At 37.7% G+C, this 25,871-nt stretch overlaps 1 protein-coding gene across 1 annotated transcript in view; it reads right to left on the bottom strand.

Moving 5' to 3' along the window:
* Positions 1-24,050, bottom strand: part of baiap3 (BAI1 associated protein 3) — a 59,416-nt gene extending 35,366 nt beyond the window's left edge. Inside the window, exons 1-2 of the mRNA XM_038287797.1 lie at positions 23,818-24,050; positions 10,453-10,598 (exon numbers count right to left, since the gene is read on the bottom strand). Of these exons, the coding sequence (XP_038143725.1) occupies positions 10,453-10,589 (137 nt within the window). The 5' untranslated portion in view covers positions 10,590-10,598; positions 23,818-24,050. The remainder of the gene's footprint in view (positions 1-10,452; positions 10,599-23,817) is intronic.
* Between the last annotated feature and the right edge of the window lie 1,821 nt (positions 24,051-25,871).

Consider the following 25,871-nt stretch of genomic DNA (forward strand, 5'->3'; position numbering starts at 1 on the left):
CAAAAAGATCTTTTGAGGTGGAGGGATGGACATTGACAGGGGCTTTGATGAAGCAGGTAAACGCTGTTTTTACGTGAGCAAACCAAATTAAGCAGAACTCATTGTGGTGATATTGGCAATGTTCTACAGGTGGATTGACAGCTGCAAGGTTTTGAAAATAGACATTAGCTACTTCATGGAGGAAATAGTTTATAATATTTCCCTTGAAACATAGGATAACATTGGGTGTGGTTAGAGGGTAACACACTTATTTACTCCTCACTCTATCATGCCACACTATTTTTGTACTATTCAGGAGGTAAAGAACAGATATATTTTTTGATGACATAAATTGAGGCTTAATCACTTGTTTAAAAAAAGAAAAAATATAATTTAAATAGAACAGAGCAACACTTTTATAGTGCCAATAATGAAAAACAAATTCTCTTCAAGCTGTTTAAATCATAAAATATTTTATTTTTAAAACTTTCTACAGTTAGTACCTTTAATTGGAACATGCTTATATGTGATCCAAGACACTGTGTTATTTTAACAGTCCAAAGCCAATCCGTAATTGTATGATTGTACAGATTAAGGTGTTAGATGAAATTATACTGATACAAAGCTCTTTTAAACCACAATTTCGTCAATAATCTATCACTTGACATGCAATGCATCATTTCAGTTACATGAAATAATAGAGGTTTTTCAAGCAACCAACTTTAAATTCAACTTAGAAATCACAGACATGTTGAATGTCTGAATAATATCACAGTTTAGTCCATGGAACACTTTTTATGGGGAAATCTGTAATCCCCCAGATGGTGTTGCCTGCAATCCAATGTGTAATGGTGTCATGGGTTATTGGAATGTAAATTTGGCAATCAAAAGCTGATCATTTACAACTAGGGGGGTAAGAAGTTGTGCTTAAAGCTGTCTACATACATCTAAAAGAGCAAAAGCTCATGCAATTAACAGTTTTGAGGAAAGTAGTTATGCATATAAGTAGAAGCAGAGACCAGACTGCCAATTTACCAACAAAGCGAAGGTTGTAGAATATTTTCCCTGAGAAAAATATAATGTATAATAGTTCTTCCCAAAGTTATATTGACTAGTTAAGATGTTTTAGTAGAAAGCATTCAATATTAATTATTGCAATTTTGGCTTTAAAGGATTTAATTCAAACGATCACGTTAAAGAGGTCAAGTTTATCAAAAGTTTATACCAACATTTTTTGGGCCCTGTTTTTTTTAGCTAAAACAGTGAAAAGTTGCACACGATTTCTTTATATTGCATTGGGGCTTTGTGATGTAATTACAGCTTTAATTTACCGAAAAGAATAATTTCACAGTAAGACTTGTTTTTTGAGCCACTTGTTTTTCTCCACAACTGTTTTTAATCATTACTTTTTGCCTGTGACACTGTTGCCTCTAAAAATATATCTCCTTTTCTGTTGGTCAGACAAATATCTGAATCAGTCTCTTTTTAACAGGTGGGAACATATTAATATATAAAATAAATCTCTAATGATTGCAATCACACACAAATTTTTATTTAATATTTACATCTATAAAAAGTACAATGTTGCTCATATCCCTTTCCGTCTTTTGCCTCACTCTCTCTTTTTCTAACACATGCAGATACACACAAACACATACACAGAATAACAGTGATTTGATGTTGCTAGGAAACAAGTCTTAAAAATGAAAAAAAAAAAATGTTCTAATTTATTTTTAAAATTAATCCAGATGCTTCAATCATGTCTTCCTGTGTAGCGAGTGAATCAGAGGCAAAGCAAAAATTGAAAATATGATTCCCATGTTGCTCCTCTATTTAAAAGCATTGTTTTAAACACCACAAAATGGGTGTATAAAGGAGACCACAGGCGCTCCCTGCAAACTTCAACATACTATGGCAGTGCATAAATTATAATTAAGGCTGTACCCATCACTTTCATCCACAGCATGAAAAACAATAAGACGTCTAGTTACATTATAAAAACATAAGATCCTTTTTTTTCCCGTTTGGAATTATCATGGTTGTCACACAACAATAAAGCCTGCGGCTTGCACCATAAACAAGATCCACCTCAATGATGTTTTACAGTAATTATTAATTAAGCAACAACAAATTACAGGTTAAAAGACTTTCAAAATCCAGAACAAACACAAAACCCTTGTTTATATCACCTTATACTTGATTCATATATTATTATATGCATATATATTAATAACGTATACAGATAAAAGAAACATGACTAATGTGACTAATGACTAAACAAGACTAATGTTTATCCAAGCAGTTTATGAATTTTAGACTTTTTTTTCTGTCAGTGTGCGTTTGAATTGTCTTTGATCTAGAACACTGTGTATTACCTTGACTGGCTGGGCCCAGTGATGTCTTCTAATTTACAAACAAGTGTATTATATAATGATATATATAATGTGATGTGTGATGATGTGGCAGGGTGTGACTCGACTGATGTATAAAATGCTTTTTAACTGTAATTCTGGGCCACTTCCTGATGAGGCAAGCCCGATGGCAAGTGCTGACATCCATGCAAACTATCTGGTCTGAGTAAGATTAAACCTGCCATCATGTTTTATAGTAATTTAATATATATGCACTGGAAAGTGTTATTTAAATAATTTGTTATGACTGATCTTTTCTCAGGAAAGAATCGAGGTGAGATTGCTTGAAAGTATAAACGCATAGCTCATACATTACAGGGATAAACAGATTAAAGTCTGACAAGTATCTTTGAAGGTCTAACAATAAAGTAAAAGTTTAAGTATCCATTAGACAGCTAAATGATCTCTATTATTTTCAATTTTATTTCCTGTTCAAGTTTGATTATTTCAGTCCATACTTTGTGTCATTTATGCATGCCTTTTTGTTTTTTGAGGAATTTGCCTTTAAAGGTTTGCAGGATGGCACTCATGACAGATATTGGGCTAAGTGATCTTGTTAGACTTCCACTGTTAAGATGTTATTGTGATTCCACAAATGAGGAAAACGTAATTTAATCTGCAAATGATTACAGAGCAGTGGGATTCATTCAATGAAATGTATGAAGAAAATCACTTGAATAATAAAATGGGCACAGCAGGAATCCAACAACCTGACAAAAGCACAGAATCAGATAATATTAACAGTATCTCCAAGAACTTTCAACTTTTGCCATAAAGAAAGAACAAGGAGATCATAGCAGACAACGGAAGATTCAGCAAGAACAAGAACACACTTCTCAGTATTAGTGGGAGGCAGGGGGAACACATAGACAGCCTAAACTTTCAGGGCATTCACATTTCTTCTGACCTCTCCTAAACCAACAACACGCCTCACCAGGTAAAGAACACCCAACAACACATCTTCTTTCTCAGACAGCTGATGTGGATCTTTACTTAGCTACTCAGAAACTTTATTTATAGGAGCTGCACACCACAGGAGAGAGGGACTTTAGCACGGGTGGTAAGGACAGAACAGGGGTTTATAGAATGCCATCTAACAAGTTTTTACTTGGCTGATGCTGCATGGTTCCAGAAAAGGGCTAGATGCATTGCTGCAGATCCCGCCGAACCAGGACATGCACTGTTTGTTGGCAAAACAATGAAAATGACATCAATAATAAGTCAAGTAGAATCAGAAACAGTTTTTTTTTACCAAAGCTGTTGAAATAATTGTCTCTCTACAGGTTGAAACTAAACACCCCTACTAAAAAACAAATAAACAAGTTGCTTATTTCATTGACTCTTTCAACTCAAACTGCATGTAAATACTAAATACAACATGCCACATTCTATGTACATGTTTTTTTGTTTCGATATTTTAATTATAATTAGAATCAAGAATCAATAGGAACTGGAATCGAACAAAGAATCAGAATGGTAACTGGAATTGTTCAAATTCAAACGATGATGGTCAACTCACACAAATGGCTTTCGTGTATCTGGTCGTTACCCACAATCCGGATTCTAGAGCCAGGAATATATAGAGCTCCTCCCAGGTGCATCAACTCCAAGTAATTAGAGCAGTCGTAAGTCTAACCGCTCAGCCCTGATTGCTAGAGCAGCAGTGGGAGCAGGGAGTGACGTCATGGTAGTGCACACAGGAGCTTCTCAGCAAGAACATCCAGGAATCATTACACTTTGCTAAGCTGAATTAAATGTTTATATCCCCAGTCTGCCCGACAGCATCAGAATCAACTCAGAAAGACTCAGCTCTGACTGACTGACTGTAGCACTGGGTCAATGGCTGTGAAGGAAGCAGTCCAAATCTACCCAGCCTCATTTGCAAATTCTCAATTAGAGTTAGACGCAGGCAGGTCAGCATCAGCCTGAATAGATAACAAAGATCAACAGCCTGGATTTAATGATGAGCACTCAGGCTGAGGCTCAGTGGGAAGGCTGCAGCACGGGGAAACTGGTACGGTAAATGAGAAGAAGGTGAGACATATTCTGTCAGTTCAGATCCGCTGCTAATGAAGAGCTCCAGAACATATTTGATTTATCCTAAAAAGTTATTGATAATAACAACAAAAAAAGACAATCATTAAATCAGAAATTTCAAATCTCATATTATCATTGTTGGCTAACACTAACATTTCAAATTCAAAACAACAAAATACAACAAAACACCTGAAAATAAATATCCCCGATAAAAATAGTTGTCTTTAGAGTTCACATTGTGACAGCAGCCTGTATTCAGGTTGCCATAGAAACCCTAGGTTCATACTATTATATTGGGTTAAGATGAAGCTCAGAACCAGACTGAAAATATATCAGATGACTCTATTCACCTTAGAGACTTCATTAGTTACCATATCAAAACGTATGCTGAGAACTATGCTGCCTGCCTCTTCACTGGCCCAAAGGAAAGCAAATAAAGACATGAAGATAGGCTTCATGAGGAATAAAGTCCAGGCATTCTAATGATACAAACTACACATAAATCAGTGTGATGTTCCAACCATATACAAAAAGCTGCCAAATATATTGTGACTTATAGATCTTTGGCTAATCTATTTTGGGCATATGTTGCTGTGAGGTTATATGTAAGGGAGTTATATGTAAAAGGCATAGTTGATCTCATTATGATTATTTTTAGAAAACTAAATCTACCACTGCAAATACTGCAGAAAAAACATCACCCATAAAACATGATTTTAGTGGTGTAGTCAAATCATTTTCAAGGTAAATGTATTCATTTTAAATGCCCACATACACAAGTGTGTTATCAAACTGATAAGAGATAGCCTCTTATGGGTGCTGTGCACTATGTAATGAATGATTGTCCCTGCAATATCACCACTTATAATCAAATGAGATTAAGGTACAGATCTTTGCGGAGATCTTGCGATTTGAATGTATTCTCATTTGTGATGTTAACCCTGGAAGAGGTTCTAAATCTAGCAAAGAATGAGACAGAGGCGGTTCAGGGATGCCTGTGTGCTGGAGATTCTACAACTTAGTCATCATTTGGGGTTAGCAAAGAGTATACTGTAGGTTCAAAGTAACCATTAAAGGTGAATAAGTTTAAATGAATAGATTTTTAATGATTAGTCGGTTTGGCGAAAACATAGTCTGAGCCTAGAGCACTTTCAATCACGTTTTTATTGAATAACTTCTCTGTATTTAGCTGCTTACATGTTTCCCTGTATGGGAATTAGTTCCCCAGTTCTGGCCACAGATTATGATGCCCAGACAATGCATCACATTAAGGTTTGTAGAGTACTTGCAAAGGGATGAGCATGGTCTAGGGCTGGGTAAAAAAATCGTTTCTGAATCGATTCCTTTACATTTTTGCAAAATCAATGTCTAGGGAATGAGATCGATTAGTTTTATAGTGACACGCGTGACGTTCACATTCAAATGAGCAGGAAAGATGCACTCAAGAATACTTCGAGCCAGATTGCTGCAAATATAGCCAATAGGTTGACTGAAGACATTAACAAATGGGGGCTGACCAGTAAAAACACCCTGTAGTTGTTACAGTACAGACAACACTGCACATATGGTTTGTTTGTGCAGTGGAAATAATAGAGCTCATACTTGTCTGCTGTATCCCCGCTGTGTCACATCTGCTTGCTCTAGTGAGGCTTCACTTTTTCACTTTTCACAAACAAGTTTGCACTTTTGAGACAGTTTTGTTCAGATCTCAAGTTTAAACTGTCCGATTTACAAGTTTGCATTTTGTGTTTAATATGACAGGAAAAATTAAAATACATGAGCATTTTGTTTTGTATCTGTTTTGCCAATCCAAATTAACAGCCTAATTTATTGAGATTTTAAAATATAGTGACTATGAGATTATTTTTTTAAAGGAGTTTTAATCATGAAATTGCAATCAAGGAAACCAACGTAGTGCCCACGGGCACCAAGGGGCCCTTAAGGACCACATGGGGTGTCCTCAGAGTCTTATAAAAACAGAGCAACTCAACAGTGGGCAGTTTGAAATGTTGTTTTATTCTATTCTATTTCTCCTCTTTTTAAATCAGTTATAGAGCATTTCATCATATTAATCATATAGAGCACTTAACCATTTATAGAGATTAGAAATTAAAAGAAACAATAAAAATATGTTTATTATGTATAAAGTTTAGGCGAACGCTAACCCCTCTAGTTCATAAGTTAGTGTTGTAGCACTTCATATAAGTAGCCCTTCCTACGGTAATTACTCAGTACCCATGAAGCAGCCTTCAGCCTTGAAAAATAGGTCTATACTGAGATATTTACCTCTACTGATGAGGTTAGGTTTTTTTAGTCGTGTTTGTTTGTCTGTTAGCAGCATTATGAAATTTGCTTATTTTTGGGGCTCTGCTCTCTCATGTTTTATAGTGGTTTTTATATGGTTCGGCACATATTGCAACGTAAGAAAACAAACTACAAGCATAAAAAATTTACAAATTTTAGGCTGTAGAAAAGCTTAAAACCCAGTTGGTTTTCTATGTAACAGATGTTAGTTGGAAAACAACAGATGTTACTAAAGAAATGTTTTAAAGATCCCCTCAAACAAATAATGTTTGCAGGGTTATGACTTGGCTAATTTGTATCACCATTGACCAAACACATACTCACTGCATACCTCAGTATATGAAAACCCAATACAGACAAAAACATAAATAATTACAAAATGAGCACGTATAGCCATTTCCATAAGTTTCTGTTTTTAATGATAAACAATCACTTTTTATAACAATTGCTGTGATGATTATTAGCTAATTTTGAGCATACTGAACATATGGTCTTTTAAACATCAGACTTGTTAATATTTATGTTTTACTATGTTTTGTTCTTATACACTGACATACATTGGTAAAGAGATAAATAAAAAAAGATGGAGGAGTTTGACGATTTCCCTCATGATTTAGGAAGACAAACTGCACAGCATGTGTACCTGAAATAAATGCAGGAAGCTTTTCAAACCATGTTGTAAAGCTGCTTTAAAAATGAGCAGGATTCATATCCCCGAAGGACCTGTCTGTGCATGTAACAGTGTGGTTAATGTGTCACAGGGGGAAAGTCTATGTCTGAATAGCTTTCTCAGACTGAGCCATGGCTCAGGTATAAATGTGATGTCCTTATCACATTGTGCCGGCAAGAAATTATAACCTGTAGCTTCAACAACACGGCCAGCGGAAAACAAATGAATAGCAAATATAAATTATTACTTCAGAGCTTTTGCTGTCATTTCTGAAGACATGTCATTATCTTTTGAGTTACCTTGACTGCACTTTATTCTCCTAAAAAAGAATCTCATAAGCAAAGCTACTACTTATCTGTGGTGGCAACAATCAAGAGAATAATAACTCAGCTACATCTGCCAGCTTTAGATGAAGCACAACAGACTTGTACAGACTGCCCGCTTATGTTTAAACTAAAGCAAGGTTTATGATCAAGAAACGTCTAAATATTCAAAACCACCGATTATAATCAACTTTGATCATCTATTATAAGCCAGAAGGTTTGTTGTTTGCTTGCTAGGAACATTTTGATTACTGTACCATGATGTTGAACAGGAGAGAAAGATGCAAAAGCAAATGAAAAAAACCCATCCCTCTGGAGCCACGACATTTAGGGGTCTATAGTTTTACAGAAAAAACATTTTTTTACAAGAGAAAAACTGTTTTTGTTGCTCATGTTATGCTAATATTTCTATCGTAACTTCAAAGTGGACTACCGTTGGATGCAAACAGAAATTGCAGCAACAATAACAAAAAGATCTAGGTCTAATTATCCACATCTTTGGTCTCAGGTGGTGCATGAAACGTAATGTTTATTGATGGTATAATGATGAAACAGGAACTGGAGATCGAATTAAGAAGAATGCAAGCCCTCCTTATCAGGTCCTACCTTCTTCTCTCTTGTATATACCTGTACCTGACCCCCTAAAAGGGTTTTTAAAGAGAAAAAATCAATTACAATAACATTACTATGCAAAATACTACTGTACAAATCCATTTAATTAATTAAAATATTACTTAAAACTTTATTTCAGTAACTCAGTTCATTAATTCAATTCAATTCATTAAGCCACACAAAGTATATTGATTGATAACATATTTCTGTTAATTATGATGATTTTCAGCCAAGAGAAAATTGAAACAAGACATTTAAAGTAAGATTAGAATATTACATCCGACCAATACCCCATAACATTTTTAATATTGAAATTTTATCATAAAAAAAACACTGCATGATTGCTATTTCCAAAAGCACTTGTAATTTAACAGAAAAGCCTCAATAGAACACAAAGTCTTATCTATAGAATATGACAAAAGTGGGGCTTGAGCTATCAGTTCTTTAAGTGATTGGCTGATCAGTGGATTTTTTGATTAATAACATAATCTATAAAAACTTGCTTACTAATGAATTAATTTGTTGCCTATTTTTCAATTATATATAATGTCAATGTGTGGTAAATGGATTACCATGGATACTAAGTCTACTATTCTACTATGGAGTACTGGTGAACAGAGCATGTTTACAGAAGAAAATTAATATTTGAAAAATATTTGTCTATTTTCAACAATAAAAGCAGCCTTGGGGTAAACTAATGTCTGCTTCTCTGTAAAAGCCATAGAGCAGATGTGGTCCTATTAACTATAAAATCACAGAGAATTCAAAAACCTGGTAAACAAAATGCTTTGCGTTTGACCTTAAACTTTCTTGTAAAACCTTTGCCCTAATAAAAATGAAAACTCTCCATCGGCATGAATCACCTGCTCTAGTAGAAAAAAAATTATATCATTTTGGATTTAGAGTTGGGGCACAATATTTGTTCAGGGGCCGCAAATGGCTCCCTGGTTATTTACTCCTATGGGCAGAATTTTGAGGGAAGCATCAGTATTATGTCTCTAGTAGGGCTGAACGATTATTTGCATTTGCAATAATATCGCGATAGGATAAAACGCAAAGGACACGATTTGACGGGTCACGTGATGGGGGGTGACGCGCTAGCAAAGTAACACGGAAGGAAGCTCGATATCCTCCGCCACTAACCTGCTGAACAATGGCCTCAGACTGGACAAAAACTGAAACAACTGAAGGTCTGGTACCAAAGAGAAGCAGTTGGTCACTTGTTCTGGAATTATTTTGGGTTTAAAAAAAGAAGACGCGGCGCAACGTCAGGTGTCGTGCCGGACATGCCTTGCTATTGTTGCTACCTCACGAAGTAACACGACGAACCTTTATCAACACTTGAAGAAACACCACAAGGCTGTGTATGATAGATGCATGGCTAGAATGCTAACTACCAGTGCCTCAACGTCAATTAAGCAAAGTACCACCCGACAGGGATCATTGACCGAACTGTTTGAAAGTGTTACTCCTTACGAACAGAATGAGAAACGGGACACTGAAATAACTCTGGCAAAAACAGAAATTTTAAATAAATAAATTATTATAAAACATATTTTTTTGTATATGATTAAAAAGACGTGAGAAATTACACCGGAATAATAGCATTAATTCGCAATGTTAACATAAAAAATCGTAATTAGATTTTTGTCCAAAATCGTTCAGCCCTAGTCTCTAGTTTTAAATACCGGTATTATTCCCATAAGTCACTATGTCTGAGATATACCCAGCTAACCTTTAGGATAGCTAGATATAAGACATAGTTTTCACATACACATGCTATTTTATCTTGTTTAGATGTCCAACATTGCTTTTTTTTGGACATGGGAAACGACAAAGGTCAAACTCCCCAACAAGTTCCGATAGAAGTTTCTGATGCTATAAGGTTTTTATTTTTATTTTGTTTGTCTGTTTTTTGAGCTTGCAGCTTTTCTACACCATAATTCTTTGTTTCAGTTAAGCCACAATAAAAACATTTTGACTCAGTTTAATAACTCACTGTGTTTTATTGATCAAGTGATTGGAGGATTCATTTCTTTAGTATCTAAGAGTGTTGATGCGTATAAATCAACACTCTTAGATACTAAGTGCGTATAAATGATCATCAGTAACTCACCTGCGAGGTAAAGGCTCAGTAGAACAGTGTGTGAGGGGGCTGCTGGCAGTGGGAGGGGGCTCCCTTCGACTTCTCAGAGACTGGCTCCTTTGAACCTGCCTTAGCACACTACTCTTCAGGTCCAGTAGTGTTGTCATGATGTTTCACTGGCAAAGAGAGCAAGGCAAAAAAATCAGAAATCTTTATATATATATATGTTAGAATTAAAACAATGCTTATATGAGTAAAGCATTTATCTGCATACTTCTGAAGTTCTGTTTATACCTCTGTAAATGTTAAAGGAATAGTACACCCAAAACATGATTAGCCTTCATTTTCTACTCACCCCCATGCTGATCAACACTCTGGAGTACTTTTTTGATATCTCAAATGCATCTGGAGATCTGGGAGGCTTCTTGCTGTCTGCTGACATTCAAATAAGGGAGGTCTATTGTGCCCGAGACAGAAAGGTCCATAAAAGTCCACAAAAAACGTGTCAATATTCCTCCATGCTGCTCGTCCAATGTATTCCAAGTGTCCTGAGTGGGTAGCATCCAGAATTTACTCGAAACGAAGTAATATAGAATGTTTTTAGAGCATAAACAGTAGTGTATAGTATTTCCTAAAAGCGCGTTCACGAGTCTACGGAAACCGCGGCAGACCAAACCAGACGAAAGTGCGCATTCAGCTCGGCAAAGAACTCCTGTTCTTCCTCAACACTGAAGTCCTCAGACATTTTTCTTTCGTTGTTTCTTTCTTTGCACAGGTAAACAGCACATTTCTTCTTCTACGCTTGCATTATCAGCAGAGCAGATGCTGAATGCGCACTTTCATCTGGTTTGGTCTGCCGGCTTCCGTAGCGTTCTGAACGCGCATGTGCGCGCTTTCAGGAAATCCTATACACTACTGTTTATGCTATAAAAACATTCTAAATGACTTTGTTTCGAGTAAATTCTGGATGCTACCCACTCAGGACACTTGGAATACATTGGACGAGCAGTATGGAGGAATATTGACACGTTTTTGTGGACTTTTATGGACCTTTCTGTCTCGGGCACCATAGACCTCCATTATTTGAATGTCAGCAGACAGCAAGAAGCCTCCCAGATCTCCAGATGCATTTGAGATATCAAAAAAGTACTCCAGAGTGTTGTTCAGCATGGGGGTGAGTAGAAAATGAAGGCTAATCATGTTTTGGGTGTACTATTCCTTTAAGCCACTACAAGATTTAGGACAAAGATTTATAAAAACACTCAAAAGCATCTCCTAGGCAATAATAGTTTTATTTAAAGAGTTAAAAATCAACTTTAAAGAAGAATGAAAATGCAATGCTGCTTTCAGTTTGTTTTTTGTGGAAAGGCCTGTTGGTATATAGCTGGTAATGAGAAAATGCACAAGAGATATGATTAGGAACCCATTAATCCCGTCTGTACACAGTAATAACTGCATGTCCTCCAAACATAAGCATAATAAACAACAGTCAACTTTTACTTTACAAAGGCTTTGGCAATAGATTTTGTGAAACTACTTCTGTATTTAATAAGAGCACTGGTCACTCTCGTGCATCCTCTTTCAAATGTCATCCTATCATTGCAGAGAAAGTTATTCTTGGGTTATCGTGATCTTAACGTAAGCCTACCAAGCAGCCTTAGAGAGACTGGTAATGTGTTGCTAAGCAATTCTCTGAGACAGAGTCGGTGTACTCGGAAACACTTTCCACAAAGTGAATTTTCATTTTGGCTTCCTAGAGTCCTCTAACTATGTCTAAATCATATGACCTCACTGTCTCTACTCTCCCCACACGACTAAAAAAACTGTTGTTTCACTGAAATACTTTATAAAAGAAAAGTAGGCCTGTATATTGATATATTCAACAAGCAACATATAAGAGGTAAACAAACGTACAAGACACAAATTTAACATTTTCTGAGTGCCATTTTATGCAAAGGTGCTGCAGCCTTTAACCAATGCAGAATAGAGTCCATGATCAACCCTAACCGAAGTCCCTTTTGATTGCAGCTCCTCGTGATGACCTTTTTTATAAGACTTCAGGGGAGGACCGTCATTGGAGAGCAGCTTTTTAATTTTAGTTAAGCCCTTTAATCATATAAAAATTAGCATGCTCATATCAAGGCTGTCCAACCGGTTTTCGTTCAAATAAAAAATGATGATCTTTTGAGTTAAGATCCAGTCTCTACAGCTGCAGTTCGGCTCATAGATCTGCTCATAAAGCTCAAAAACGTCTTAAGCAATTTAGGTAAAAGCTTTGTCATGAGCTGATTTCTGCTTTTCAGATAAATAGCTTTTATGACAAAGAACAAAGAGACAAGCCTGCCATGAAACAACATCTTTAGGAAATGGATTTTGTCTCTGTAGATCTGGTGAAGAAATAAAGCTTTTACTTATGTAGTGGTAAGGATTTAGTGGTGTTGGGCTGCATTGTCACTACACTATACATATTTTAGTTAATCTGGCAAACTTGCCCTAATTAATGCAACCATAAGCACTGTACTACCACAAAGTATGTCAGGCTTCAGTTCAAGATCAATTCATGAACACAATAATCCAAAGCACAAACCTGAAAAAAATATATAGCTAAGCTTAAAAAGCAAAGGAAAGAGCTTAAACTTTTTGTTGTTAATGCTCAAAACACCTCAAATGTGGCTGATTAAAATAAAATATGTAAAAGACAAAATGCAAGTAATCAAAAATGCCTTGCTGATGATTCTTACTGTCAAGGGTGAGATAACCAGTTATTAAGTTTAAGGGCTAATTATGCTCTCACATATGCTATATGTTTAGATAGCATTTTCCTTAATAAGCAAAGGCTGTATTTGAAAGCTGCTCTTAATTTTTACCCAGGATATCTTCTATAGCAAAACTGGATTGATAATCTGCCATATTTAGGTGTGACAAAAAAGGAAAAACAGAGCTTTAAGAGGCCAAATATGTTCTAATAGCACTACTAAAAGCACCGGCTGTTTGAGTCTGCATCTTTTAGTCAAATTTCAACAGTCGTAAACAGCGGTGAAAAATAGAGGCGACAAAACATAAAAAGGATCCAACAAAGATTAAACAAAGGTGGGGTTTGATTGATGGGAAGTTGTTTTCAGAGACAGACAGAGATTCAGACAGGCAGTCAGTTACTCTTTTCAACAGATGACAGCTTATGTCTTCGCATCTATGTGAAAATGATGCAATAAACTATTGTCAGTGGTTTGATGACAATTAGCCTGGTGTGCTTACAGGAAGAGGGTGCTTGTTGTTGTAGCCCCTATTGGAGGTGATGCTAATTCATTTTTCTCACTTGATTTGGAAAGGCACAGTTTAGGCTTGTCTGTTTTGTATTGGAGTGCTTACTCCAAATGGATCCAGCAAATGAAACATGCAGGCCTCTTTGAGTGTAATCATTCGGCCAACAGAATGGAAAACAGAATGCACTCAGAGCTCCCACTCGGAGTAAGCCCAAAATTCATGGTACAAGATGCATCCTAGTCTGAGCCAAAGAGCAGTCTGTTGTCTATCTAAGAGGCTGACATTGGTACAGGAAGCCGCTATGAGCTTCTAGTACAATTAGACACTATCAATGTGTCGTCTACAATGCAGGAGAGGTACTGGTCATCCATTTATACAGTAGAGAATATCTCATTTCTATTAAAGTTTTCGAGCCTCGCAGCAACAGCTTAAGAGTATAAAGACAAAGTCAATGTTAACTTATGATTGTTGAACGCGTCAACTTCAGTGAAAACACCTTAAACGTATAGTGTAGGATTTTCTTTTTCCGGGTGGATCATCAAAATAAGTGGTTCTGCTAAATGTCAATCATTCTGGTGATGTGTTTACTTAAGGCCGTCCTACGTGCTCGTCCCCATTTTCCCTTACTGGTGGTGAGTCAGACATACAGGGAAAATTGCAAATCTTCTTTTGGAAAGTAAGCTTCTATGAGCGATTTGAAACAGCAACTTTTAAACAGAGCGTGCACGAGGAGAAATGGGCTTGTGCATGCTCTCTCACACGTTTATTTGGGGTTCCCTCTTGGGAGCGGGTACAGAATTGTGCATATGCATTTTTATTTTTTATTGGAGTGGGCGGGTCTTTTCCAAAATTTGCAAATATCCTCTACTATACCTTTAATTCACAGAAAAACGCAACAGAGATAATGGCTTACTATTTATCTTTTTGTTTGCATAAAAGATACAAGCATAAAATCAAGACAAAGCATAAATATTTTCAAAGTCAAGATATATTATATATTATATTATGCCACCCCTCCTTTTCTCCACATACAGCTCTTTATACACCTAAACACATACAGACATCCTGCCCACAATCAGATGACCATCCGTCCATCTTATAGACTGGACTCACACCATCTTCATGCTATTTTTCTGTGTGCATTTTTTCTTCTGAATGTGCCATAAATTCTAAACGTGCTTATAATTTTCCTTCTAAGAATGTTTTTGTATTTTTTTGTTTTTCATGTCTTTCTTGCAAATATGTTTTCAATATTTTTTACAGCCCTCTGTTGGGATCTGGAGACTTGTCTACCTTTCTCCACCAGAGGGAGCCTGAGATCTTCCTCCTGAGGGCGTGAGCTGACTTCTGCACACCTGTTTCCCATCTGCTCATTTGGAGGCCTTCTTAAGGACGAGGAGGCTGACACTTCCCTGCCAGAGTGTTTGCCAGTAATGGTACCAGCAAACCTGAGCCAGCTACTCTGATCTGTTTTTCTGATTTTTTGAGAACTTGTCTGACCCTGTGTTCTTCTGCCTCTCAGATCCTGACTTATCTGGTTATCAGTCAAATCCTGGAGAAAACTATCGCTGCCTGGAACCTGCCTGTCTGCCCTCCGCCTCAACCTCCATCTCTGCCTCTGCCCTCAGCCTGCCGATCAGCCTCTGGACCCTCAAGGTTCCCCCCCTGCCGATCAGAATACCCCCATGAGCAGGTATTAACTCAAACCGCCGTTAAACAGCAAGTTTCCTGGATCCACTCTAACTGATCTGTCCTCCTCTAGTTGCTTCCCTCCCGTGACCAGTTCACATTTCTCTGAAAACATTGTCAATAAACCTTTTTTGTCATGATCTGGCCTGTTTGCTCTCCCTTAATTAGTAATTCCCCTCACCTGCCCTCTTCCTTCCCTGCCTCAATTATAAGTTATATTTGAGGCCGTATTTTCACGACTATAAGGCGCACTTAAACGTCTTTTTTTTTCCTCAAAATGTGCGGTGCGCCCTATGGTGCGGTGCGCCCTATGTGTGTTGTAACTGCGACTTTTGAGACCACCTCATTGAGGAGATGATGAAAGAGTGGCTGAATGTAAGGAGACCAGGTGTTTTTTTTTTCCACCCCTCACCATCTCTGTTAATATGTAACTCCATGCGTGCCCATCTCACAGCTGATGTGAAAAACATGGGGAAACAAATTAACCCTGTGCTCGCTGTTCAACCGCTCGACATCAGTGTGAACCGGACCCAGCAGGTGCAGCAGAAGCAGCGAGTTTACATGCAAAGTCAATGGTTGACGCGCGTATAGGCACAGCAAAAGGTCCCGCAGCGCGTTTTGGTGCAGCACGTCGGGAGCGTTTAAGCGCTGCTGCAGCTCAGATGGAAAAATTGAAGTTTTGCTGCTGGAAGCGCCGCATCAACCAATCAGAGAAGCTGATCTGGGAGCTGGCAGCGAGACAGACAGCGCTCTGATGATATTAACGCAAATGAAAAGGCTCGGTGGATGCGTGGCTGAGGCAGGTGTATGTGAGAAGACTAGGTGGTTTTTTCCACGCATCACCATCGCTGCGTGCCCATCTCACAGCCGATGTGAAAAAAAGGTGAATCAAATGAACGCTGTGCTCGCCGTTATCCCGGGGGTCTGACAAAGGAGCTTCCACCGCTCGACATCGAAGCGGCCGTTCACAGTAAGGCTGCGAGCGGCGTGGGAGCGATGGATGACAGACTGAGACCACAGTTTCATGATAAATGGAAGGCAGCGCCGGGCAAGTTACGCCACCGTTTGCGGATGGATTGTAGATGGACTGTGTCTGCTGGCTCTGTTGTTCAAGCTTTCGCAAAAGCCGGCATTATTTCTGAGGAGCTGCGCTGCACGGAAAGTGACTGACAGCGCAGAAGGGGAAACTGGCATGTCTGATTTAGCGCAGCTGTTTAATTCAGAAACAGAGGATGAGGACTTTGATGGGTTTGATTAATACTCTGTAATAAATACATGAATAAAGCACAATCATACTCAGTTTTGCTCCCGCTCTATTTTTCTACCTGAAAACTTAATTCAACAGCAGCCTCTGGGCCGCAGCGCATCAGGGCTCACCTCCGCAGGTGCTTTTTCATCTAAATAATCTAAATCTTTTTAAGTGAGAAAGTCCACCTGAAAATTTAATCATTGCAGTCAGTTCATCCAGATTATTATCCTGCCTATGTTTTAAGTTAATTTATGCGTCAATAAATGAAGAAGAAGGGGAAACTGGCATGTCGGATTTAGCGCAGCTGTTTAATTCAGAAACAGAGGATGAGGACTTTGATGGGTTTGATTAATACTTTGTAATAAATACATGAATAAAGCACAATCATACTCAGTTTTGCTCCCGCTCTATTTTTCTACCTGAAAACTTAATTCAACACCAGCCTCTGGGCCGCAGCGCATCAGGGCTCACCTCCGCAGGTGTTTTTTCATCTAAATAATCTAAATCTTTTTGAGTGAGAAAGTCCACCTGAAAATGTAATCATTGCAGACAGTTCATCCAGATTATTATCCTGCCTATGTTTTAAGTTAATTTATGCGTCAATAAACTGTATCAGAGGAGTAATCGCAGCCCTGTGTCATCAGCGATGTGTCTCTCACGGCTGGTTCCCAGGTTTGAATAATACTTTGTAATAAATACACCTTGCAGCTTTATTTGCTGTGATCAGTGGGAATAAAGTAGTTTTAATATGTTTTAAGTGAGAAAATCCACCTGAGAGGACATGTACCTTTATATAAAAAACGCGCCCTATAGTCCGGTGCGCCTTATGTGTGTGTTAAATACAGAAATGGCACACATAACTGAGACTGCGCCTTTTAGTCCGGTGCGACTTATGGTCGTGAAAATACGGTATTCCCCTCACCTGTTTCCTCTGGTTTATGTTCAGTTCAGCCTGAGCATTCAATGCCAGATCATTGCTTGTCTTTCTGTCAGTCTTTCTGTTCAGTTTTTATTTGGTTCATGTCCTGGATCCTAGCTCCCAGTGGAAAGAGGGTTTTAGTGTTTGTCTCGTCTCCTGATCGTCCACTGTTCCTCCCCCGTGGAGTCCTCTGGGTTTTTGGCTCATTATGGGGGGAGGTTCAGTTTTTATCAAAGTAAGCCTGGCTCCAGGGAGGAGACCAGTTTAAAGTCCAGCTTCAAGTTCCGGTTCCTACGTCCTGTCTCGGCTACCCTCTTCCACTGTGCCTGCGTCTCTGCACCTGATCCTGTCTGCTCCTGTGCGTGACCACCTGGTCATGCTTCTGGTCCTAGTAAGACTCTGAACCCTCCTGGAAGCCTGTGGATGCCTGGAAGTCTGGATCCTGCCACCTGTCTCTGTTCCTGCCTGATCTGGATCCTGCCTGTTTCTGTCTGTTCCTGTCTGTTCTGGATCCCTCACCAGGATCGGCTTCCAGCCTCACCTCTGGGACTGCAGCACTGGGGACACTCGTGGTCTGGACTGTTAAACCAGGTAAGTGACCAACACAGTTAATCTTCTATCAGTTGATCGTGGTCACTTACCTGTGTTTCTCCCCCAGAGTGTCTGAGATTGGGCGGTGCCCCGCCCCCCGCCTGCAGTGTCCGTGAGCCACAGCTCCGCTTTTGTTTTGTTTTTATTTTAATACATCTTTTGAACTTTCCTACTGACTGTCTCTCCTGAATACTGGGTCCATCTGTCCTAGTTTCATGACATTTTTACTTTTTCCCTGTCTCTTGAGAGTGTTTCTGCATGTGGGTTAGAAGATTAGACCCCAACATGACACCCTCTTGGTTTTGTCTGCATGTTATTCTTAATTCTTATGGGCCAATAAAATATGCTACCTTTTTTTACTTTTCATTTTTAAAAGCCTACTACAAAGGACATCACAACTGTATATTTTTTAAATATATCTATTATTGTGTGTCTTTTTAATTTAGCCAAGTTCATCACAAACAAACCTATTGAAGGTCACATTTCAGAAGGACTTTAATCCAAATAGTGTCTTCTGTCTTTTTCTATTGGAATGGAAACATATTTGCAAAAGGGATTTGTTTTCATATCTCGATGATACAAGATAAAGTTTGTTTGCTATTTTATGTCATCAACTATTACAATTTATAGACATCAATAATTCTATCAGACATAACTGTTATGAATTTACCTTTCTTATTTCCTATAAAAATGTAAACAAAAGATTAATTGTTACCTCCAAATTGAAAAGGCTTGGCAAGATTATTTACAAAGCATGATTAACTAGAATGATAATTCAAAATGCTTTAAATTTAGTGGGCAGAAACTTAACACCCAGCCCTCAGCAACTGAGTATGTGTGCCTGGTTCCGTCTCTGCAAGTATGGTAAAACTATCTTGTTTTACCAGCAGTAAATGCCTTGAATGAAGTGATTATTAGAAGGAAGCTAATGAGCCACAAAGACAAACCAAAAAATATCTACTGTCAGCTTTTTTTTATAGCAAATGAATGTTTGATCGACTGATACATTCTGAAGCTTATTGATTGTCTTTGACTGATTAACTCCATGCCTGCATGTGAACATTAGTGCAGACGCACAAACAACATAAGTAGCATTAAATTTGATTCCTCTTTATTTTTGTGGATAATTATTAAATTTAAAGAAATAACAATACAGGCAGTAAAGATATACAGTCATTTTTTTAAGGTTTCGCTCTTGGACTTTGAAATTCCACTCTTGTTAAACTGTGACCTATTTCTATTCTATAGTGTAACTTTTCTTATGCTGCTGAGGGTGGCACGACATTAATAGAATTTTTGCTTTAAAGCACATAACTATGTTTGGTTTTTTTGTGGTACATGCAAGAACGTGGTATTTCACTAATACTTTGTTTGCAGGCTAGGCACTTCTTCTTCTTTAGAGAAAATATGACATGTGGATAGTTCTGACAAGAATCCAACATGGACATCAATCCATCCATCGATTTTCTGCACAAGCTTAATCCTTGCAGGTTTGTGGGGGGGGCTGGTCCCTATGTCCATCAGTCAATGGTCAGGGAGGTTGGGTGCAGTCTGGAGAGGTTGCCAATCCATTACAGGGAACAACACAGAGTGCCCTTACACACTATAATGTATAATAGCAGCTCATAGTAGTCAATTACGCTAACATGCATGCATTTTGACGAAAGAAACCAGTAGGGTATTCCATAGGTGTAGCGTACCCACAGAAACCCCATCCACACATGGACAACATTTTGCACAGAAAGCCTCACATTGGGATTTAAACTACAGACTTTGTAGCTTTTTCTTGTAGATAAATAGCCAGTGAATATTTATCTTAACTGCATGTGTGCAGAAAAGCATGGGCCTCTCATCAGTATTATATTAAGGTACAGCACAGTTTTAAAAAGTTAAATGTTGAAAAATAAACCCCATTCTACTATTTATATTACTTGAACTTTAACAATGTGAAAAAGAAAATGCTAGAGTGTTGTCTTTTTTTCTTCAGTAACAACCCCCACCCCCCACCCAATCCATTGTAGTGCACCATTAGTCAGCTAACTGAATAAAGGCCACTATGCAATTCTGAAACTTGCATAAAATTAATATTTTGTTATGATTGTAAATATACCTGGTGATCAAAAACATGTTCATTCTATGGAATGAAAATGGAAAGTCACTCATAATTGTTGTCAAGGTAACATTTTTAGAGTTTTAGGAGGTACCTAAGCAAGTGGATCATTTTTTTTTTTTTACAGTTTTTTTTTTGTTTTGTTTCAATACAAAGATGCTGCTAAACTGTGGTGATTATCATTGTGTCAAATTCTTAATCTTCTTTAAATACCTGAAAAAGATTGTTGATGCATTACTTAGCCATACTAAAATATCATAGGAAAAAAAGAACATTAAAATAATATTATAATGCGGTGTCAAGGGTGGCAATGGGAGAGATATTTTCTTATGGCAAAATTGCATAATAGATAAAAAGAAACAACTGCCTGTAAGCAATCTCAGAGAGCTTCAGCAAATCATGTTTTAGGGGAGCTTTTGTCTTCTTTAAAGCCATCAGACCTTACTCTGTTGGCATGGTGAGCCAGGATGGAGGGCTGCTCCATTGTACTCACTCTACAATTACTCTTTATTGTGACCACAAATCAACTAAAATGTGCAAACAAATTCAACAAAATCTGCAAACGGTGAACAAAAATGGAGAGAATAAAATCATGAGATGTTAAAAAGGTGACAAAAATATTACAAATCAAAGCTTCTAGTAATCAAAATCCTCAACAGGAGTGTAAGCGCCTCCACCTTCAAGCTGACCTGCATCTATATTTATGTGGATTTTGTCACTGCAGGTGAACAACTGCTCAACATTTCATGCACCATCAAGTGACTCCTATTTAGCAGCTCTCTGCTCTTTTTTTTGTTTGTTTTTATGCATCTCTCAAGGCAAAACCATCCATAATATCATAGGCATATTTGGTGGGAGCACTGAGCAGAAAAGTGTTTCCCAACTTCTAAACAATAGTGTCACAGGCCGAGTGATAACTGCTCAGGGCTTCTTCTATCATTTCCACATGCACAGACTGTGACAGCTACCAGGCGCCACGCTGCAGCTGTCTCCCAGGTGAACTCATTTCAATTACAGGGGTGGATTTCTCCCAGCTGGATTTCACACGGTCTCGCTCGTCAACCCGAAGTGACAAAACGGGGTGACGTGCCGCCGTCGTTGGGCCACGGGCTTCCAGGGAAACACTGTCAAAGCTAAGTAAATGCCTCTCTCACTATAGTGGTGCCCAAGTCAAACCAGGGATGCACATGCCTAACAGAGTCTTTCCTGCGAGAGAGCTGATGAGCCCTGCAGCCAAAGTCGACTTGCTGATGGGGATGGAGTGTCTCTATGGTAACCGTCGAGGGAAAGGAACCGGTAAATACAGGTAAATGTAATTCTTTGAAGGATTAAAAAAAAACATCCCCTCCATATTAAAATGTGTTTATTCAGATGCACATTTTCTAAATAACAGGTTTAATGATGAAAACATTTGCCCGTAGTTCAAATGATTTTCAAAGAGCATATTACCCTTTTAAATACTTAAGGTATTTTACAAGGTCTATTGGATGCACTCAAACATAAATCCAAAGATACAGTAGGGAGAGAATAAAGATCATCAACGCAATTTATTCATTTACCAAGGAGAGGGTCTTAATAATTTCAAATCAAAATCAATATCCGAATATAGATTATTTTTCACGGTTCCTCCAAGTCTCGAATATGAAAAGACACAGCCTGCTCATGTACAGTAATTGAATGTGACAAGACTTTCACTTAAGACCTCAATATTTCCCATGGCTTTGTTCCGCACACCAGCCAGAGGGGATAAGGGTACAAATCATATCACAAGCTTGAGGAGATTATGCTGTAGTGGTGCTGATGTTTCCTGATTAGCTTAAAGACGAGGCAAAAGGCTTTATCAATGACCATTAATGTTATTATGTGGCAGGCCCTTAGGGACTCATAGGCTAAACGATGTCAGGTCTGTGTCGAACCCTTAATAAGCTTTCCAAACAGAAGGATGGAGGGATGTAAAAACAGAGCAGACATGACTATGAACTTGAACAGCAGCTACCTGTGGATAACACATAATCCATAACCAGCTGAAATGCGCAACACTTGTCTATTCCAAGCAGCTTACGTTATTAAGGCACATGACAGGATCTTTGGCTTCAGAATTGATTGCCGGAGAATATTCCAAGAATTGACGACTGTTTGCTTTTGTAAAAAGCCTCTGCTGCACAGCCAAGCTGCAGAATTCACTGACAGTTTAACACAAAAAAAATTCAGGGAGCACAATGGCTCAAAGTCTTGCTTTTTATACCCCAATAATACATTCTTTTGTCAGCCTGATCACAGTCTGAGAAGTACCTCTGTAGTCAATAATAGCAGCCATTGAGTTTTTCTGCAGACGCAATAAAGCAACCTCCATAGTTTACGCAAAAACATCAATCTGCATCCAAGACAAGACAGTCTGCCACATTAAGACTCTCTGAACTCATAGTAGTGCTCAACAGGCTGTAATTACAGTCTGAACAAAGCAGCACAGTTGTAATGCATTACTATCACCATTTTGTGTCATGCCTCAACATTTGAGAAGCTGTGCTTTTAACAAGTGGTTTATGAGTTATGAGCATATATTCTCCCTGTAATAAAAGGTAATTACTAAACATATAGATCAGTCTGAGGTGAGGCTAGGATTTGCTTGTTGTGCCTCTAAAGAAAATCTACTGAGAGCTGCACTTAAAGACAAATCATGTTTCCCAAAAGATTTCTCCAAGATATAGACAATTAAATTAATAATACTCTGCACAGAGCAGCTGACACATGAATGATAGATGGTAAAACCTGATGATTCTTATTGCCCTTTTAATCAACTGGACATGCAGTTGTTGTCAATATAAGCAGGACAGGTATATTGAAAGCAGTGAGGGGTTAGGGCTGTCTCTGGGGTAAGACAGTGCGAGCTGAGATGTCTGTGAGTGTGTGTCAGTGAATTACAGGGGGAGAGAGTGAGAGAGACCCCCACAGGATTCTCCACAGTACTGCTTCTGAAACAAACCATCAAATGCATCATTCAACTCAGGATATTTTCAACATGCAACAATCCCTTCAAAACCCCTAATGTCATTTTACCTTTGTTTTGTTTATCTTTTTCATTTTGCAGAATTGACCAAAAATGCAATCTTCAATAAATGCATGACCAACAAACATGTATTCCAATCCATGCGTTAATAATGCTCTATAGCCAGAAGATTTTATTGACATCCCCATTTATAATTCCGAGTGGGTTAATTTTTACCATTTTACACTCAAATTAGTTGCTGTTTGAGTAGAAAAATTAACTTCTGCTAATATTCCAGACAAAATAATATCATTTATTATTTTCTTAACACAATATGTCTGGCAGGTATAATTCATGGTTAAATTCTTAGTAATTCCCTTCTTTCTCATACTTAGAGAGAACATAAAATAAACTTTGTCCTTCTTTGAATGGCTCATCTGAAATTATCTAGAACTTAATTCAAATCAACAGGTGCCAGTGCAGGATCACATTTCGCAAATGCAGAATAAACATATCAACTAGTGCATAATTTTGCATGAACAATAGTGCATATATTTTCTATAAACAAAATATATATTTTCCCTTACCTGCGTTTTTGGACAGTTTTTCCGGTGTGGTTTTTTTTTTTTTTTTTTTATAAGGTTGCTTGTGTCAGAGTTCCTGCAATCAAAGCTCTGATCAGTGCAGCAGGATGTCGCTCCTTGCTGTGAACGTGACGCAGTCAACTTATGAGAAAACAACGTTTGGGTCTTTTTCCTCAGAAAGACGACAGACAAAAGCTCTTATTAGTCTCTCGAAATGCTTCCCCTCCGCTCCCCCGATGCCACCCCAAATATGGTCATAGGAAGTGGAGTGACGCTTCAAGGACCCTCTCTGCTGTCGTAAATATCGCATCTATCCATGAACTTGTTCCCACCTTTACAAATTTTGAGAACAGTTTTAAGGATTATTTTCATGTTAAAGATATTCATCAAAGCACCATTTTGAAGCAAATAATCCTTGTTAATGTTTTCATTCATAACATTTGAGGAAATGTCAGGGTAGGTATAAACCAGTAGGAAATGGCATGGTCACATAAGATAAAAATATCTTGCTGTATTATAGCATTTACACAAAATTTATTCTCTAGCTTAGCTAGAGAAGAAAGATGCTGCACCAACTAAAATAATGTCACATATTATTGTTACAATAATTTGAAATGAAAGTAATTTGTGGTTATCATTTGAAATAAAGATTAAACACTCTCCAAATGTAAAAGTTTTTCGAAATTGATGTGCTTGGCATGCAGTATTTTGTATAAGTTTACCATTCTTCAAGTATTAAAATTCATATTATTAACTTTTTATTAATCATAAATAAATGTAAAATAATGTATATATATATATATATATATATATATATATATATATATATATATATATATATATATATATATATATATATATATATATATATATATATATATATATACATACATTTATTTTATTTTTTTTCCTACTTGCTTTGATTCTGTTTTATCTTCCTGTATTTTAGTGACCCCCAAACTTAAGGAGTGGTTACAGCAGATCCCTGTAAATAGATCAGACATCTCTGTCCAGAAAAGTGCAGTTCTAGGAACAGCAAAGATAATGCGCAGAACCCTCAAGCTTGCAAGCCTCTGGTAAAGAACCCGAGGAGGAAAAAAGGGAGAGACCGCCCGCGGTAGGTTAGGAAGTTTTTATATATAAATACATTTAAAGAACTTATATCTGAATAACTGCTTTACAAGAGTAGTATTAGTGTCAATCAATTTCACTCTGGTTTCCTTTTAAAATAATGTTTTAAAATAATGTTTTTTCTATCCAAACAAAGATTGTATTTTTATTTTTTTTCAGGAAAGATGGTAGATTTCCTCACTGAGTTTCTCTCAGCTAGGGTTAGGGGATTGTTGGTGCACTGATCCACACAGCTATGAAAAAATAAAGTCTGATCTCAATCTTTTTGAAACACTAACTTTAATATCTTGGGGTTGTTCCGTAAAAATTCAAAAAATATCCACTGGACTTGGTTTTCAAGATTTGAAGACGTTTCGCCACCTCTCCAGGAAGCTTTCTCAATTCAAATGTCTGGATCCGCAGTGAGTTTGAGTCTTATATAGACAACGCCTTGTATCGCTTGGAAACAAGCAATGGTAACCGATGAATGGGTCGTTAGTTCCATCGTTAGCCTGTAATATCTGAACCTGTCTATGATTCTAGGGGTCGGTCGTTAGAATCATAGACAGGTTCAGATATTACAGGCTAACGATGGAACTAACGACCCATTCATCGGTTACCATTGCTTGTTTCCAAGCGATACAAGGCGTTGTCTATATAAGACTCAAACTCACTGCGGATCCAGACATTTGAATTGAGAAAGCTTCCTGGAGAGGTGGCGAAACGTCTTCAAATCTTGAAAACCAAGTCCAGTGGATATTTTTTTAATTTTTACGGATTGACTTTGACCTGGATGACTGAGAACCTTCATCAGCATCTTGGGGTTGATTACCTACATAGTTGCAACTGACCAATTACTATTTATACTCAAGGCTTTAGAAAAGAAAATTAGTATTTTTCATATATTCTAATTAATATAAATTAAACTTGGTGGCATGAATTAATTT

Source organism: Cyprinodon tularosa, unplaced genomic scaffold (assembly GCF_016077235.1).
Source record: "Cyprinodon tularosa strain WSP-4 unplaced genomic scaffold, ASM1607723v1 ctg246, whole genome shotgun sequence".
Taxonomy (NCBI): Eukaryota; Metazoa; Chordata; class Actinopteri; order Cyprinodontiformes; family Cyprinodontidae; genus Cyprinodon; species Cyprinodon tularosa.